Source organism: Daktulosphaira vitifoliae, unplaced genomic scaffold (assembly GCF_025091365.1).
Source record: "Daktulosphaira vitifoliae isolate Bord-2020 unplaced genomic scaffold, ASM2509136v1 Scaffold_1, whole genome shotgun sequence".
In the NCBI taxonomy this organism is placed as follows: Eukaryota; Metazoa; Arthropoda; class Insecta; order Hemiptera; family Phylloxeridae; genus Daktulosphaira; species Daktulosphaira vitifoliae.
Window position 1 is genome coordinate 71,505,705 of NW_026099572.1, and position 20,668 is coordinate 71,526,372.

At 33.1% G+C, this 20,668-nt stretch overlaps 1 protein-coding gene across 6 annotated transcripts in view; it reads right to left on the reverse strand.

Annotated features, from left to right (window-relative positions):
* Positions 1-5,118: 5,118 nt before the first annotated feature.
* The window catches only part of LOC126907684 (uncharacterized), a 41,517-nt gene continuing 25,967 nt past the window's right edge, over positions 5,119-20,668 (reverse strand). For 3 of the 6 annotated variants that reach the window (XM_050689178.1, XM_050689192.1, XM_050689185.1), the window contains one exon: positions 5,119-5,555. In XM_050689178.1, coding sequence (XP_050545135.1) covers positions 5,155-5,555 — 401 coding nt within the window. In that variant the 3' untranslated portion in view covers positions 5,119-5,154. Of the gene's footprint in view, positions 7,707-19,748; positions 19,768-20,668 lie in introns of those variants that run through there. The other 3 variants (XM_050689168.1, XM_050689148.1, XM_050689157.1) reach the window with 2 other exon arrangements.

The window sequence follows — 20,668 nt, forward strand, 5'->3', positions numbered from 1 at the left end:
CGCTGGACTCTTGATATATATATATATATATTTATTATTAACCCCTTTTTGAAAAATTACAACTATTTGAGTCGAATCCTTCAAAAAGCCCTTACAACCAGTATAATGTTGAAAAATTAATTATTTTTACAATGTCACAAATTATTTAAATTTAATTTGTACTTTATTATTATAATATTTATTATAAACAATTAACGCTATTAAAAATAGTATACTCTTATTCTTATGTATAGATACTAACAATATAATATATCGACTAATTATTAATGTTTATACTTAGTACCAAATATCACAAATCCAGTTTTAGCTAATTTTGGACATTTTTAATGAGCAAGGTATAAAGTAATCAAAACTATTGTATCCTCTTGGTTAGCTATTATAATGATTTTAGAAATAAAACATTTAAAAAACATGAATTAATATTTTAAAGGGATATTTAGAAAATTGTAACTTTTAAAATAATTTTTTAAAACAATTTAAATGATACGTATGGATGCGAATAAGATATTTCATTATTTTTTATTATTATTTATTTTGTATAAGATAATTTGTTTAACAACTATTTAAAGTTTGAGAACGGTTTATTAAGGTAATATTTGTTTCAAAAATACAACATATTGATTACTTTAATTCATTCTAATAATTATTATATTCTGTAGTATTTAGCTGAGGAAGTATTGAATTACGTCGATTTTAGTATAATATAAGCTTTACAATAGTAGTAAGCAATTTTTGAACTCTTAAGCAATATAATAATTCCATATAAAAGGGAAATGCAGGGTAAGCAAATTTGGTAGGAAAAAGAATATAAAGAGGGAAACATGAAAAGTATAGGGGGACTGAGCAAGACGAGACTGGACATTTGGACGAAGAAACGTCGAGTTACGGGTTAGGTCGTTGGTGTGCGAAAAACTTTGTATTTTTGTAAGATTTAATTAATTTTTGTGTTAAATTTTTATATTATACTTGATGAATAAATAAAATTATTATTTAAAAATCTGTATTTAAGAGTACATACTTTATATCCGCCGTGATATTAAAATTTGTGTGTGTGCGGCAAGAGTCGAGGTTGGACTAGTTGTGCTGGTGGCTGACAAGGAGCCACCCTTCATTCTGCTACTTTTGAACTATACTGTGCTGACGGGTCTAAACTCTACCCCTTTAGTAGTTCACGAACTCGTCGTCAATTTATATATATATATATATAAACATTAATTAATTTGTGTAAAACTTTTGTAAAAACTTTGTGTAAAACTTGGGGCACTATCAACGTACGACAATTCGTATATTTTGAGTCGAACTTTAATAGACTACCTAGCAGGGGCATCATTTGTGTGGGGTCAGGATGTGTGGTTGCACCTTTACTTTAAAAACAGTCCCAATTGGCCTGCAAAAATAATGAATACATTTTTTATACATCGATTCAAATTTCAAAAATTTTGTATTATCATGGTTAAATGGGTCAATAAAAAAATATTATGTTTTAAATTAATTGAGTAAACAATAAATATATCATACTGAACCATTGATATTCGTACCGGACTCTGCCATTGTAAGAGGTGACTAATGAGGTTGCGTCAGGTCGACAGCCAGCGTAAAATTTTTGTCAAAAAGTATGAGGAGTCCTGACACAAGACTTAGGCGGATTATCCCATCTTAGATGTACATGGGGACAACAAGTGAGAGGAAATAAAGTAGTTGAAAACGGAGAAGGTGTAAGGAAGAATGTGATTGATAGCAGCCGGACGACTTGTGCGGTAGCTATTTTACTAGTCGTGTGTACAGGTCTATCCAATGCTTGTAGTATCAACGGTCTAGGGACATCAACACTTAACACTAGGCTGGACTCGTGTATAAGGGGCAAAGATAAACACAAAGTAAGAATAGGTACTTGGTATGTTGGAACATTAACTGGTAGAAAATAATTGGAAGTATTGATGACGAGAAAAGTGAACATTTTCTGTGGGCAGAAAACTAAGTACAAGAGAGTGGGAGCAAAGAAAATAGGTGAGAGTTATAAAATAATATACTCAGGTAAGTCTAATACAAAAAAATGGTGTAGGGATAATAATGGGTAAGAATATGAAAAGTAAAGTAGTAGAAGTAGCTAGGAAAAGTGACAGGATTTTAGTCGTAAAATTAATTTTCGAGAGAAAATTTTTGAATGTAATAAGTGCCCTACACCACAATTAGGGTGTGATAAAATAGACAAGGAAGTGTTTTGGAGATAGATGGATGGGGTGATGCAAGAAGCACCTGGCAATGAGAATGCGATGATAGGTGGAAATATGACATGTAGGTAATAAGTGGAGTAGATATGAAAGAGTACATAGAGGATATTGTTTTAGTGGAAAGAATCTTGGATTTTACACAGATTAATTATTGTGTGGAAGGGAGTGTATAGTAAATAATTGTAAAGTTATCCCACATGAGAGTATAACTACATAACACTGATGGTAATGGTGTTTTGGTATAGTGGGAAGAGAACATAAAAAAACAGAAAGAATACAGGAGAAAAATCACGGATCCGATGGTGGAAATTGAATGGAGAAATGTGAATGAACGCAGCGCCTGGTGGTATTCACGCAGGTACATACACGTTCGTGGTTTTATTTTGTCTTAAGTCTTTGGCTATGTCGAGGATAAGGAATAAGGCGAGTGGACTGTATGAATGAATGTAGAATGAAATTTACAATATATAATCATAACAATTAAATGTATTATATATGAATTATAAAATCTTATGTGGATAGGGGGACACTTAATACTAATACCATATTGTGCTAATATAAAAAAATAGAAGTGAGTAAATCTTAAAAAGTATTATTAGCCGATAAGTATAATATTTATCGACTAATAACAATGTTGAATATTGAAAGGATCAATTGAAATCGAATGCAAGTAGCTGACATACGTGTAGAATATGCTGTAAATGTTACTGTGATGCATTTCAGAAAATATATAGACTCAACGGCGATATACTGAGTGCACAAGGGTGCGAAAATTGCAAAGGTGATATTTTACTTTTAAAACTAAACGAGTACAAAACTACTGGCTCGCAAGTGCCATAGAGTTTATAGCTAAAATACGCTAAGATAGCGGCGACAATGCAGACATAGAGAGAAGACCGACAACTCGGTGTAGCACAATGATAACATAAGTAATCACAACACAATTTCTCGACAGCGCATTCAATTGATGAGTATCCAACAAAATGAAAATGAGTTTTTAAAGACGGTAAAAGAAAGGACGGTATGGAATGTCGAGGGAGACATAAATTATGCGTGAAATAGATTTGTTAGTTATATGAAGAATACTGCAAAGGAGATTGTTGATAAGAGTAGGAGTAGAATAGCAGCAAACAAGGAAACCTGGTGGTTGCATGAGGATGTTAAAAAAATCATAGAAAGAAAGAAAAGGCAATTCAAAGTATAGTAGAAGAGCAAAAGGAGAGAAGATTGGATGGAGTGTAAACGCTTGTGCATGGAAACTAAGTGTGCAGTAAGTAAGGTGAAATTTAAGAGGTAAGCTGAGTTGTATGATTGGCTAGGAACAAAGGAATGCGGGAAAAGTCTATAGACTAGCAAAAGTAAGAGAAAAAATTCTAAAGATTATCAATGTATACATCAAAATTTGATTTGTCTTAGTCAGACCATACCTAAATTTAATAATACATTAACTGGATAGTATTATTAAAGAAATGAAAATTAAAATAAGGGGTAGAGGAAAAATGAGTATGACAGATCTACGTATGTATCATGGTATAATGGACATGTCACCAACGTTAATGGGTATCCTCTACATAAATGTAGAGGGTCCAATGAGATGTTCACCATGTACATCCTGAGGATACAAAATTGGCCTTTGCTCAATTTATTTTTGACAAAATAGACAAAATAGTCATTAAAAAAAACTGAATAGTATATTATTTCAATGGTAATAAATTTATCTTATATAACTTGATTACTATGATATCAAAATAGTTTTCTATGTTAATTCAATATAGTGTCTTATTTTAAATAAATAAATTTTGATAAATAACGATATACAATTTTCAATTTTTTTTTTTTTTTGAAAGCTCTATGACGATATTCTGTAAAAATTATTTGTTAAGTTGAGAGCATTTTTTCAAATGAATTTTATGTTACAAGTACAAATATACAACTTATGGATTTATAATAAATAAAAAAGTTTCATGGTACTGTTACGGACAGATTATTCGTCCTTCACCAACATCAACAATTTACAACTATACTAATGCCTGATCCGCACAAACGACCCTAAAACTCAACTGTGAGAATACGACGCGCGAGTGTAAACAAACCGATTACACACTGTTCTTAAATTAATTAAAACCTTAATGAAGTCAGTCGACATTTTACCACGCTTGCAGCACCTTACCTTTATTGATCTGATTACTTAACTCGTACAGTATTGTTGTGATTACTAAATTAAACATTATTATTATTTTATTTATTATTATTATATCGGGTTGTGTAAACTCGCTGCTGTCGCTCACCTAACTTGGATACCACCAACATCTCTAGAGACCCAGTCAGATTATATTTAAATAATATTAAATAGAAATAAATGCTTGTTATCGTTGATAGTTGAGAGTCTGTATTTATTTGGTCACGAAACCGTTAACTACCCTTTTAGTGGGATACAAATTATATAGGGCAAGCATTGCCCCGTTTAGGTACAGCTTAGCCAACTGTTAAGATCTTTGCGGGAAAGCACGTTGAAGTACATTATACTTATTATTTATGTTAACTACATTCTAAGGATTTATATTTTAAAGACGATATAAATATTTAGTATTCATTAGTGTTAATTAAATTGTAAATGTTAGTTGAATTATATTCATAACAAAATTGCATTCAAGAAAAAATACTCAAAAATGATTCAGCTAGTCTTTTGTAATATGATGGAAAACTAAAAAGAAAAGAATAAATGCTAATGTAATATATTAAATTTTGGTAATAGTTCCAAAAATAGTATTTCTTGAGAAATGAAAATTTCAAAAATGCCGTTACTAATATCAATACCATCATCTTGGTTAAATATCAAAAATAAGTAAATTAATTTTTTAAACAATATCATAATAGACAACATAAATAAATAAAATAAAAATAATTATATTTCAACAAAAAATTAATTAAGGCAGCCATTTTCGGTAGCATAGTTGATTATACTTATATAACCTTTTTGACTAGCTTCATAAATGGTACCTCCACTCCATGGACAATAGTTTTCATGGGCAAATTTTATGCAATCAAATTGTCCATTTGCAGCAGCAAGTCTTGTTGTCCCTTCATCCCACACACACTCATTCGAATGACTATATTTTAGGCAGACTAAATGACCATTTGCAGCAGCTCCACTCATTGTCCCTTCATCCCATTTACATCCATTTCTATGTGCATATATCAAACAGTCAATATGACCACTAGCAGCAGCTTCCCTTGTTGTGCCTTCGTCCCATTCACAACCATTTTCATGGGCATATTTAATGCAGTCTAAATGTCCATTCGCTGCAGCCAACCTCATTGTACCTTCAACCCAATCACATCCATGAGTACGGGCGTATTTTAAACAATCTAAATTACCATGCACAGCTGCTGCAGCTATCGTATCTTTATCCCAATTACATCCTTTTTTGTGAGCATATATTAAGCAGTCTAAACCGCCACTCGCTGCAGCAGCTCTAGTTGTAGATTCATCCCACGGACACCCATTTTCATGAGCATATTTTAAACACTCTAACTTATTGTTTTGTGCAGCCGCTTTTATCGTAGTTTTATTCCAAAAGCATCCATTTTCACGTGCATATTTTAAACATTCTAATTTACCATTAAAAGCAGCTGCTTCTGTTGTGCTTTCACCCCATGGGCATCCATTTTCATGAGCATATTTTAAACATTCTAATTTACAATTAAAAGCAGCTGCTTCTGTTGTGCTTTCATCCCACGGACATCCATTTTCATTAGCATACTTTAAGCATTCTAATTTACCATGATATGCTGCCAATTGTGTTGTGTTTTCATCCCATGGACATTTATTTTCATGAGCATATTTTAAACATTCTAAATTACCATTAGAAGCAGCTGCTTCTGTTGTGCTTTCATCCCACGGACATTCATTTACATGAGCATATTTTAAACATTCTAAATTACCATAAAAAGCAGTTGCTTCTGTTGTGCTTTCATCCCACGGACACTTATTTTCATGAGCATACATTAAAGATTCTAATTTACCAAAAATTGCTGCTAATTGTGTTGTGCTTTCATTCCAAGGACATTTATTTTCGTGAGCATATTTTAAACATTCTATTTCACCACTACAAGCAGCTTCTTGTGTTGTTGTTTCATCCCAAGGACATCCATTTTCATGAGCATATATTAAACAATCTAATTCTCCATTAGAAGCAGCTGCTTCTGTTGTGCTTTTATCCCACGGACATTCATTTTCATGAGCATATTTTAAACATTCAATTTTACCATTAGTAGCAGCTGCTTCTGTTGTTCTTTCATCCCATGGACATTTATTTTCATGAGCATATTTTAAACATTCTAATTTACCATTAAAAGCAGCTGCTTCTGTTGTGCTTTCATCCCACGGACATTCATTTTCATGAGCATATTTTAAATATTCTAATTTACCAATAGAAGCAGCTGATTTTGTTGTTGTTTCATCCCATGGACATTTATTTTCATGTGCATATTTTAAACATTCTATTTTACCATTAGAAGCAGCTGCTTCTGTTGTTCTTTCATCCCACGGACATCCATTTTCATGAGCATATTTTAAACATTCTATTTCACCACTATAAGCAGCTTCTTGTGTTGTTGATTCATCCCATGGACATCCATTTTCATGAGCATATTTTAAACAATCTAATTCTCCATTAGAAGCAGCTGCTTCTGTTGTGCTTTTATCCCACGGACATTCATTTTCATGAGCATATTTTAAACATTCAATTTTACCATTAGTAGCAGCTGCTGCTGTTGTTCTTTTATCCCACGGACATTTATTTTCATGAGCATATTTTAAACATTCTATTTCACCACTATAAGCAGCTTCTTGTGTTGTTGATTCATCCCATGGACATCCATTTTCATGAGCATATTTTAAACAATCTAATTCTCCATTAGAAGCAGCTGCTTCTGTTGTGCTTTTATCCCACGGACATTCATTTTCATGAGCATATTTTAAACATTCAATTTTACCATTAGTAGCAGCTGCTGCTGTTGTTCTTTTATCCCACGGACATTTATTTTCATGAGCATATTTTAAACATTCTATTTCACCACTATAAGCAGCTTCTTGTGTTGTTGATTCATCCCATGGACATCCATTTTCATGAGCATATTTTAAACAATCTAATTCTCCATTAGAAGCAGCTGCTTCTGTTGTGCTTTTATCCCACGGACATTCATTTTCATGAGCATATTTTAAACATTCAATTTTACCATTAGAAGCAGCTGCTTCTGTTGTGCTTTCATCCCACGGACATTCATTTATATGTAAAGATTTTAAGATTTCTAAATATCCATTAGTAGCAGCAGCCTTTGTTGTTTCTTCGTTCCATTCACATCCATTTTCATGAGCATATATTAAAAATTCTAAGTTTCCATTTTCGGCAGCTTCTGTAGTAAAACTTTTTTCAATCTGACACATTTCATCGTCATCTGAATATTGAATCGCTATATGATAAAAATTAATTATTATTATTTAGTTTATGGAAATTTTATTAAAATAATATTTATAGTCTAGACTATTAAATAAGTATATATATTTAATGAATGGTCAAATAATATTGTCATTCATAAAGTTATAAGTAATAAATTTATTTTTAAGTTGAATTCAAATTATTAATATTTTTATACTAATTATAGTAGGTATATTTTAATCCCCACATTTTATGATTAATTATAAATTTTTGTGTCAATATTTTGTTAGTCGACATACATTTATTTAAATCGGACCATTTCTCTTTATATAGGGGGCGTATAAAACTTATAAATGTAAATAGAATAGAACTTCTTCAACTTAATTTTTAAAAGTGTTCCGGAAATTCTGACACTTTTATATATATCTTAAATAAAAGCTTATGTAATGTTCTTTAATGTAAAAAAAAAATCCCAGCATAGTGGGGTGCAGCAGAGTGGGGACGTTGCATAGTTGGGTCAAGTATAGGTTTAAATTGATAATCATTAATTTTAAGAAATTGGTGAATTATTCCAAAAGCAAAGTGAACTTCCATTTCCTTAATTATATCCTGATTACAAGTTTAATGATTTATGGGTGTAATATATGAATTAGTATATAAAGGGAAATGGTTTTATTTAATAAAAAGTATGTCAAATAGAAGAGAAATATAGAGTAATAATAAATAGTGTTTATCATAAAAAAAATGTATTGATCCAAATATTTTTCAAAAAGTTATAACATTATAAAGTTAAAAAAAACCCCAGCACAGTTGGGACGTGGCATAGTTGAGTCAAGTATAATAATATCAAATACACGATCTCCTATTTTCTTATTTATATCCTGATTATAATTTTTATGATTTATAGGTGAAATATATGAATTAATATATAAAGGGAAATTGTTTTATTTAAAAGCAAAGTATATCAAATAAAAGAAGTATATAAATTTCTCATAACAAAATCGTAATGATCATTTTTTAAAAAGTTATAGCATTATAAAGTTAAAAATATGAAAAAGAATTTTTTATACAAAAATTGTATTTTAGCATCTATGTGAAGCTCAGAAAATATTAGTTTTATTATGATGTGTTTTTTTTTAACACGCTTATATTAGTTTCACCTGTATGTATGTATGTATGTATGTTTGTAACTGTTGATATTATTAAACAACACACTGGGTACAGTAATATTATTTAAGATAACAGTTTAATGTATTTCTACTTATGTTAGTATAGTACAAGGTCAAAGGGACACATTCCTTTTACGATTATGTTGTTTTACTCAATGCAGCCTATTGTATACATGTTTACAGTTTAGTCGTAGTTTCACCGTCTATCGAGTAAAGTGACCCGTTGCCGTTGTACATCTCTTATATTATATGTTTTAACATTTTATATTAAATACTATTATATTACGAATAATTTCTAAATCTTTTAATTACATAACCTATTCCATTTAACAGGTTATGGGCCCAGTACCCAGTACTCAATATTTAGATGTTTTTTTAGTAATATAATTAATCGTGAAATTTAAAGTGCGTTCGCGTAGTAAGTGACGCACTTACTACGCACTTACTACGATCGACGCGATCGTGTTAAATATTATTGTAAGTTTTTATTGTGTGCAGACAGTATGCAGGAAATTCGTTATCATGGAAAACGAATCTATAAAAATTAACAAACTTAATTTCAAATGACGGTAATATTAAAATCATATGATGTGTTGTTCTCTGTAATAGATGGAAGTTATGAATATCCAATTCAAATTATAAAACATGATACAGAAACAGACACAGAGGCACAATTGCGTTTAGAACAAGTGCAGCAAAAATGGTTAATGACAGATGCTAAGGCTAAACGTTTTATAGTTATGTCAGTAGATGAGCAGTCATTAGATTATATAATGAACTGTGACACAGCGAAAGGTATGTGGAATAAATTACTGAGTGTATATGAACAAAAGTCTGATACATCAATTACATTGATTCAGCAAAAATTTTATAGTTATGTTATGGATAAAAATGATAATATGGCACAACATATATCAAAATTAGAAAACTTGAGTAAACAATTAAAACAGTTAGGTGAACCAATATCCGATTCAATGCTTATAACCAAAATTCTTATGACCTTGCCAGAAAATTATAAATATTTTTATAGTGCATGGGATTCTATATCATCTGAGAACAAAACATTGTTAAACTTGACATCCCGACTTATGGTAGAGGAAACAAGACAAAGTAATGGCCATGAAATCCAGAAAAATAATGGTGAAAATAGTGCATTTGCGGCGAAAAAATTGTTTAGAACACAAAAACAAAAATATTCAAAATTTGGAAATCAACAAAATAATAATAGAAAACCAGGAATTTGCAATTTTTGTAAGAAACCAGGTCATTGGAAACGTGATTGCTGGATTTTGAAGAAAGAACAAGACGGAAAGAATAAAAACGAATCAAATTCTGGTAATGCACTAATAGGCGTTAATTCAATGGTGAGCAAAATTAGTGATTTTGATAAATGGTATGTGGACTCCGGTGCAAGTGATCACATGACCAGTAGAAGAGAGTGGTTCAGAACTTATGAGTCGTTCAAGATTCAGTTGCCAGTACGTATTGGTGATGGTAAATATATTATGGCTATTGGTAAAGGTAATATATATGTTCAAGCAAAAATTGGCGAAAAATGGGTTGACAGTTATTTGTCAAATGTTTTACATGTACCTGAACTCAAAGTAAATTTGTTTTCATGTGGAGTGTGCCTTGATAAAGGTATAATAGTGATAACAGACAAAAATGTTTAAACATTTAAAAGAGGAAATAGTGCAGTTGCTGTTGGAATTCGTGAGAATAAATTGTTTTCGATGATTTTTAAAACAAGGATTTCGCAAGAGATAGATCAAGTGAATATTGCTGAAAAAATTCTTACATTACAACAGTGGCATGAAAAACTAGGTCATCAGAATGTTCAATATGTTAGAAATTACCTAAGGCATATGGGTATTCAATTCACAGATATGGAAAACAAATTTTTCTGTGAAGCTTGCATTTATGGTAAACAACACAGAGAACCATTTACACTGAGCAGTACCAAAACAACAAAACCAGGTCAGATAATTCACAGTGATGTTTGTGGACCCATGGAAGAAAANTAAAACAACAAAACCAGGTAAGATAATTCACAGTGATGTTTGTGGACCCATGGAAGAAAATTCTCTTGATGGTAAAAGATACTTTGTTATATTCAAAGATGATTACTCTAAGTACACATATGTATATTTTATGAAACAAAAATCAGAAGTAAAAGAGAAGTTTGAATTATTCTTAAATACAGTGAAAAATCAGTTAAATATATCAGTTCTTACTTTGCGAAGTGATTGTGGTTTGGAATATAAGAATGATGAAGTCAAAGCTATTTTGAATAAATTTGGTATAAAACATGAGACCAGTGTACCATATACACCACAGCAAAATGGTAAAGCGGAAAGAACAATGCGTACAATAGTAGAAGCAGCTAGAACTATGTTATACAGTAAAAATTTGTCAAAAAATCTTTGGGCTGAAGCGGTAAATACAGCTGTTTATGTATTGAATCGTACGTTAAATTCAGGTAACAAAGAAAAAACGCCCTATGAATTATGGTATAATAAAAGTCCCAATATAAGCAATTTTAAAGTATTTGGTAGTGAAGTTTATGTTCATATACCAAAAGAAAAACGTAGAAAATGGGATCAAAAAGGGAGAAAAGNAAACGTAGAAAATGGGATCAAAAGGGGAGAAAAGGAATATTTGTTGGGTATTCAGAAGAAACTAAAGGATACCGCATATGCTTTGATGGAAAAGAAGTTTCATTAAGCAGAGATGTTATATTCAAAGAATCTATGGAAATAGAAATCAAAATTAGAAAAGAAGATGAAGAAATAAATTCAGAAATGGTGGTTGAAAGTGAAGGAAATAACAGTAATGATGAGAATAATGTTGAAAGAAAACAAAATATGGATGAACTTGATCAATCAGCAGATCAGACTCATGAGCAATTAAAAATGAGACTTAGAGATAGACAAAATATAGAAAAACCAGTAAGGTATAGAACAGAAACATTTTATTCAATGTGTGATAATCCAGTTACATATGAAGAAGCTATGACACAAGAAAATTCAGAAGATTGGAAAGAAGCAATAGATGAAGAAATGTTGTCATTAAAAAAGAATGAAACCTGGAAATTAGTAAATATACCAACAAATAAAAAAGTACTTAACAATGGCTGGGTATATCGAACCAAACTCAAGAAAAATGGAGAAGTTGATAGATTTAAAGCCAGACTAGTTATAAAAGGCTATGCACAAGTGCATGGAATTGATTTTCAAGAAACTTTTAGTCCAGTTGTAAAGTATGACTCTATACGAGTACTGCTAGCAATAGCAGCAGCCAGAAAATTAAAACTCAGACAATTTGATATTAAAACAGCCTTTTTATATGGTGATCTTGAAGAAGAGATTTACATGAACCAGCCAAAAGGTTATGAAGATGGAACTAAACAAGTTTGCAAACTTCAACGAAGCTTGTATGGATTAAAACAAGCACCCAGGTGCTGGAATACAAAATTTAAAAATTTGTTGTTAAAATTTGATCTAAAAGAAACAAAGGCAGATCCCTGTGTATTTGTAAGTAATAAAAATGAACAATTAATGATTGTAGCTATTTTTGTAGATGATGGGATTATAGCAGCAACAAATGATGAGCAGGTGGACATGATGGTGAAGTACCTGATGAGCAACTTTGAGACAAAATCAGGTGAACTTAATCATTTTCTGGGTATTGAAATTGATCAGAGATCAGATGGGTCAATATTTATACATCAGTCATTATACTGTCAACACATTTTGGAGAGATTCAATATGACTGAATCCAACGCCCTATGCATTCCTGCAGATCCACAACACTCATTAGATGCAAATTTATCTGAATCATTACAAGCAGGGGAAGTTCCATACAGAGAAGCAGTAGGAAGTTTGTTATATCTAAGTCAGATCACAAGGCATTACTTATTTAATAGTATATACTTATATATACTATTCCATTCAACAGTAACTCTCCAAACGCCACGCGTTATCGCATACTCCGTCGTCTAGACTAGACTGTCATAACGCATTCATTCTACCCCACGCCTCGCTCAACACACGCCGGCAATACTATTCCTGTATACATTTATTTTTGTTTATCGTACCTGTAAACGCGTGCGTGTCTTCAATATTATATATATATATATATTTAAACAAATTTTTTTTGAGACACGGCCCCGTCACTCGTACCACCTGTGTCAAACGTCGCCTTACTATAAGTATCTTTGTTTGACTGACCAATACCACGTTCCATACGCTACGGTGCAAAGTCCAGCAAATGCCGCACGGCCGACGACGACCCGCTGCTAATGATATATTTAGTCTTCTTCCCGTTGTTAAAGTGATAGCGTCGATGATGTACGCCACCATCTCCGGACGCTCGACCGAACTCGACGAACCGATCCGCACCCGTGTACCATCGCCATTAACGCTGCTAACTTTTCGACGCCAGAGTATCATGCCGGAAACTGAGTCGCCGACGCCATCGAAAGTGCCGCGATATTATATGCAGATTATTATTAACTGTGTTCGTCTTCTCGGTTTTGTTTGTTTTTTAAATAACCCGTTGTTGATAATAAACGGCTCACCGGTCTCTACCCTCAAAAACAGTATCGACTACATTATTGCGACATTATTATCTTACATTGGATCAAGGTAAGAAAACTATTTGCTGACTTGATTTTAACATGCTTATTTTTTATTAACACGCTTATTTTAGCTTTAGATGTATGTTTGTTTTTGACAGCTTGGTATCCTTCACATTCCCTTTTCTCCGAATTAGTTCTATCACGCAGTTCGACAGCAGTGAATTCCTCAATATCGCACCAATTGTAGATTTTCACTTCGTTAGATATTTTTTTTTAAAATTAATACAATTATTAACCAGTTGTTTGCCTATACAATCTTTATCGCGCACGCGAGACGCCGTCGCAGATATATATAAAATTGCATTGACAGCGATAGACAAATAGTGTACAATACATTTCATATCAACGCGTATATATCTATATATATATACGTATATATTAATATTCATTTATATATTTCTATCGCTGCCGCTGCCGTATATGCCTCACTTATAGAGTGCCCCCCGCGCACCACCTACCCTTAATATACGACTACCTCGTACATGAAACATTGACGTACTTAAGTCGCTTAATTATATATATATATACATAAATGTAATTATATTCACATATATGTATATATATATATTCATTTATATATTTCTATCGCTGCCGATGCCGTATATACCTCGCATATACACATTTACATTCTTAAGTCACTTTACTATATATATATATACACATATAGGTATATACGTATATTTTAATATTCATTTATATATTCCTACCGCCGACGTTTATGCCTTACGTATAGCATTCCCCCCGCGCACCGCTCGCCCATTAAATACAGTTATTTCTGGCGTATGACACATTTCGTACGTAAGTGATTTTACTATATATGTTTGTTGGAACAGTTTATGAAACCACATTACGTATAAAAACGCTTCTGCGCAGAAGAAAATAATAAGGCATCAAGACTCAACTCTAGTAAATGGTTTGGCAACAGCTGTCTAGTTTTACGGTCATTGCAAACTGGAGAATACCAACACAACTCTGGCATGGCTGTAACGTATTTGTTGTTACGTGTATTCCCTTGCTGATCGAAAATTACAACTCTCGTTCATCATTTGATGAGTATGAATTTGTGTACTCTTAGTGGATACTCAATGATTTTGACACCCAGAGTTATGGTGCACATTAAAACTTAGTAGCTTGTGTTTGTAACCAGGGCACCTCCACGTGGTGACTGTGGGCAACTGAAGTATCTGGCAAAGTTCCTGGGTTAACGACGTGTACGCCGTCATGGCAAATACAAATGATGAGTACTTTACGAAACTTAATCGAGCCTCAAAATCCAAAAGTGGATTGTAGATACCAAAACAGCACCATATTTGTCTGACGAATTAAAACAAAAGAATTGCTTGTTTGTTTGCAATCGTTGCAAGACACATTTGACTTCAAAGAAAAATGTTGCACCATCTAAGTCTTATTGGAATAATCTAGATCCAGGCTTTATTCCAGAAGTTATTGCGGAGTTATCACAAGACGAGCAGAGGTCGATTTCACGCATTATACCATTTGTTAAAATTATAAAACTTAGTGGTGTATTTGGGCAATATAGTTTTCGGGGTCAAGCAGTATTGTTCGCTTAGGATATTTTTGAAGTTACTGAAAATCTTTCAATGATGTTACTAAGATCCACAAATAATGCTGGAATAGTTATCATTACTGAGTGTCTTGAAAATATTAACGTTACACGACAGTTTTCAGTATCTAGGCAAAAAATATATGATGCACTCCATTGGTTAGTTGCTAACAATCCATTTTATAAAGACGTCACTATCGATCAAAACATCGTAATGAATGATGAGGATATCATAAGAGTAGAAGAAACACCACTAGAAGTTTCTGAGGAGACTAGTGAAGAACCTATCGAGGGAACTAGTGCTTACATGAGCATCAGCGATTATGCGAGAATTGTACGTGCTTCATGGCATATTCACATATATAAGATATATAAGATGCCATATTCACATCCGGATATGCAGGCGTACAATGTTGTGTGATGGCATTGTCCAACATCCTAAGAGCTAGTATTCATACACCACAACACTGGTCGACAAACACCCTCAATCTAAATATGATAACAGGGGACCAAATCTACAGCAAAATAAGATTTCAAACGGAGAGAAGTCTATCGGCATATCCTATTGAAGAAGATGGATACCTACTGGTGCGAAATTTCAATGCAGTCAAAGATGATTTGATCGCATTTGATGATGAACCAAGCATATATGGTAGCTTGAATGATAAGTATAATGTAGCAAACCTTGGACGTACCCTTCATCAAGGTTTGGAAGATCTGTTCATGGTATATAGTGCCGGCATATTGATAACAGGTGGACAATCATTCGGAGTGATGCACTACAATGGCAAATATTACTTCAGCAATTCACATTCTTGTGGTTTAAAGGGATCCAAAGCGAACGACAGCAACGGAAAATCTTGCATCATCGAATGTGATAATTTAGGAGAGTTTGTGAGGATCTGTAAACGTGCAACAGGTAGCCTAAATGTACAGTATACTCTTGATTACGTTGACGTTGAAGTCATTGATATAGAAAATGGTTCTGAGGAAACAAAAACACAGCAGAGTATTGCGTCGTTAACGACAGCGTCTGAAATGATCACTTCTCAACAGAAATTAACTGATCAAATAATTCCACTGCAGACATCAGTGATGGCACCGATTGATGTAATGCAACCCAATGTGGAAGATGAACTACAGGTTTCACGGAATCTCAGTGAGATCACCCGTAAAACGAAGGACAATATCGTTAATGTGCGACATGAACTGAAAGCAGAAGAATTAGCCTGGTACTTCTTATTTCCTTATGGAAAATACTGGTTTAAAGAGCAAAGACCCGTAAATATTACAGCATTAGACTACTTTCAGTTTTATGCCTTATCCTTCTTTGAATGTTATCGTATCAAAAGCACTATATCAGTATGTGGTAAGAAAATCGTTAATCAAGAAGGAGCAGTCGAAGACGTCCATCTGTATGTGAAAAATTTGAGAGGTTCTGCAGCTTATTGGAGATCAGCCTTGTACGAGCTATTAGCTCAAATCAAATGTTTAGGAGATCCAACCTACTTTGTAACATTTAGTTCAAATGATCTCAACTGGTTAAATCAACGAAAAGCTTTGTTAATAGCTGATGGTAGACCTGATGTTGATCTTAATGCGCTCGACATTTATGAGACTCAAAGACTTATCGAAAAGTACCCAGTAATTTTGAGTCGACATTTCATGGTTAGAGTAAATGCTCTAATGAAATTTATCAAAAACAATGATGACATATTTTGGGGCAAAGTGAAAGACTATTGGTGCCGTATTGAGTTCCAGAATAGGGGCAGTCCTCACCTTCATATGATTTGGATTGAAAATCATCCAGAGTTTGATTCAGAAGAACGGAAACTTCTTCTCGATCGTAACTGTTGCTGTAAAATGCCTACAGAAGAAGAAGATCCAGAACTTCACGATCTAGTTAAGAAATATCAAATTCATCGGCATACACATACTTGTACTAAAAATAATACCTCTGTAAGATGCCGATTTAACTTTCCACGTCAAGAATGTAACGACACAAGAATTGTGTCTCATTCTTCAGATGATTTTCTTCGTAACGGAGGTAGAATTTGTTTACTTAAGCGCCGAAAGGAAGATGCGTGGGTAAATAATTACCACCCAGAATTATTAAGATTGTGGACAGGCAATTTGGATATTTAGCCGTGCGGATCAAACGAAGCGATAGCATACTATATAGCAAAGTATCTATCGAAAGCAGAACCTGAAAGTCTAGATTCTGGAATAGCGCAAGCAATACAGCAAATTCAACGTGAAGAGACTGATATTTCACGCAAACTGTTCAGGATATGTATGAAGATTCTTCATGAACGACAAGTATCGGCTGCAGAATGTGCGTATTGACTTTGTCATATCCCATTACGAGACAGGTCGCGAAGCTGTATTTTTCTGAAAACAAGAAAGCCAGAACAGCGTTACAGAGTATTGCAATTCGACAAAAGTGGACACGCAACTGGTTATTGTAGCAATATCTTTGAAAGATATAATAAACGTCCATTACAACATCCTGAATACGATTTTGCGAACATGAGCCTCACAGAGTTTGCAATGTTGTTTGAACTATTTTATCCGAAAAAGGTAAGCGAGACCGAAGAAAGTGTTGATCATGATGCTTATGAAGAACTTCCAAATACGCGTCGCCAACTTATCACCTTGTTGGATAAGAGCAAAATGGTTGTGAGGAATGTTCCCGCAGTTGTGAGGGTACCATACTTTATAGCAACTTCAGATCCAGAAAACTTTATCTACAGCTTACTCAATATATGCCTTACCGTTCGGTAACTGAACTACTCGAAGGTTTTAATAATGCAAAAGAGGCCTTCTTAGATCGAGAGGATCGATTGAAGGAAATGAGTAGATATATGTACCAATTTCGAGAGAGGGACCAACAGCTTGAAAACGCATTCAATCAAGTACATGCCTTTGAAATTTTAGAACAGCCAGGGATTATCAGTCCTGAACTTGGAGAAGAAGAATTACCAGAGACAGAAATCAGCAATGATCAATTCCAGAGAGCACAGCAGGCTATGAATATTGATCAAAGACAATTGTTCATCTTCATTACAGAGAGTATCAAAAATCAGCTAAACGGTGATATTAAAAGAGAAAAAATTTTTGTAACTGGTGGAGCAGGTACCGGAAAAACTTATCTCTTTAATCTTTTGAATAACCAAATTAACCGATGTTATGGAAAATCGGTTGTGAAAATTGATGCACTCACTGGAGTTGCAGCACGATTGGTCGATGGCTCTACGCTACACTAAAACTAACAGTACAAAAAGATGGAGTTATCGTTAGCATGCCGCTTCTAACTGGTAATTATTTGATAGGGATGCGCCAATTATGGCAAAACGTTGAGTTTCTGTTCATAGATGAAATTTCTATGGTACCTTATAAGATGCTTTGCATGATCGACTCTCGTTTGCGTCAATTGAAAAGCACGACCGCTTGTTTTGGAGGCATAAATGTTTTACTCTTTGGTGATCTAATGCAGTTACCACCTGTCCGAGGACATCAAGTATTTCAACAACCAGAACACATGAAACCTGCTACACATTTGTGGCGGCAATTCCGCCTGGTTGAACACAAACAAAACATGCACTAACAAGGAGACACGACATTCATATATGTGCTTAACACCCTAAGAGTTGGAAAATTAACGTCTAAGCATCTTGAAGTTCTTTTTGGTAAAGTTTCAGCAGATACTACTGAAGAATTTTTGATTGAGAGGGCTTTGAGGATTTATCCGACAAATGACCAAGTTGCTAGACATAACGAAAAAGTTCTTCAGAGTTATGAGGATATAGGGACTGTTATTTATACAATTAAAGCACAAGACCAACTCATTGATGCTACACGAAATTTAGGTAATAAAGACCTAAACTCTATAATACCTAATGATATCAATAAAACAGGAGGTTTTCCTAATGTATTGAAAATATTCGTCGGAACTAAAGTGATATTAAGGTCAAACATTGATGTGTCAAAGGGTTTAGTGAATGGTAACATGGGCTTCATTACAGAAATTATATGGCCAAATTTTCGTAGGGATCAATTATATGCAGATGACATCCCATCAGTCCGTATTAATTTCGGTTCAGATGGTGAACACGTAATTAAGCCAATATCGATACAATTTCCAGCAAAATATAGCTATGGAACTACTGAGAGACGAATGTTATCCCTAATCCTGAGTTGGGCATCAACCGTTCATAAGATGCAAGGCTGTACAGTTGATCATGCAGTCATTTATCTGGGCTCACGGATGTTTGCTGCTGGACAAGCATATGTAGCACTTAGCCCGTGCAGATCATTGGACGGTATTCGAATTGAAGAACTAGATTGCTCAAAGATGACAGATAAAACCCCATGCAACAGTGAAGCATTAGATGAAATGATTCGACTAAGAAATAATGACTCATAAGAATCGTCAAAACATGATCGATTTCATAACGATTATAGTTACATTACATACTATAATATTTGTTAACAACAATACCGTTGTTAACTATAATTACGTACTCAGACCGGTTCATGCAGTCAACGCATGATTCTCACTACATCGATAGTGTGGTTATTTGTACTACCGGTCGATCAGCTGTTACACACCACACACGCACATAAACACATTTTATAGCATAGTATAATATTATATTAAGTTTAATATACATTAATTAATTGAAGAGTTTTAAACACACTTACACATTTATTCACAACATAGATCACAGGTTTTGTGCAGGCGAACCCTCCCACCACCAGTGACTCTATTTATACGGCATTACACAAAACAGTATGATCAGTATTAAGTGTTTTTAACCGGTTCGGGTACGCTATATAATATTTAGTGCCCCTGTGCTTAACAATATTTTAACCAAAAAAATACATATCGAGCTATTTATGTGAAAAAAGTATAGTTAAAAAAAACTAAATAACACGCTATCATAACATATGAACTAAAAAGTAAAAAATAAATATAGTTTAAAAAAATAAAAAACCAAGGTTTTAAAGGACATCGACTAAAAAGTTAAAAATAATTTTTAAAATAAGCTTAAAATAATCTTAAAACAATAATAAACGAAAAATACTAGTATTATTGTATGATAAAATAATCTTAAAACAATAATTAACAAAAAAAAAATTTGTTTTCAAATTATTACTGATTGGATTTTTAATATGTTAAAAATAATCAGTCTAAATTTTCATTTTTAACCTATTTTTTTGGTTCTTTAAAGTTGATGAAAAATTTTTGTGAAAGTTTATAGTAAAAATTTAATATTGAAAAACGGTAGCACAGTGGGGTGACGGCACAGTGGGGTCGTGGCATAGTTGGGTCCAGTATAGATGATATCTGACAGTGATTAAAATCACTATCATAAAAAACGCTTCGATGCAAATCTGTAGATAGTGTTTAATTTAAAAAAAAATTTGTTAAAATAGCATATTTTTGAATATGGTAGCCATTTGCGCATAGAAGATAGGTCGTCGGGCACAAATTTTTTTTTTTCATTTTATAGTATATAAAATAAGCTTTAATTTGATATATGTTTGAAGGACGCAGTATTTCCGGAACATTTTCAAAAATTAAGTTGAAAAAGTTAATTTTTGTAAAAAAGTTGCTATTT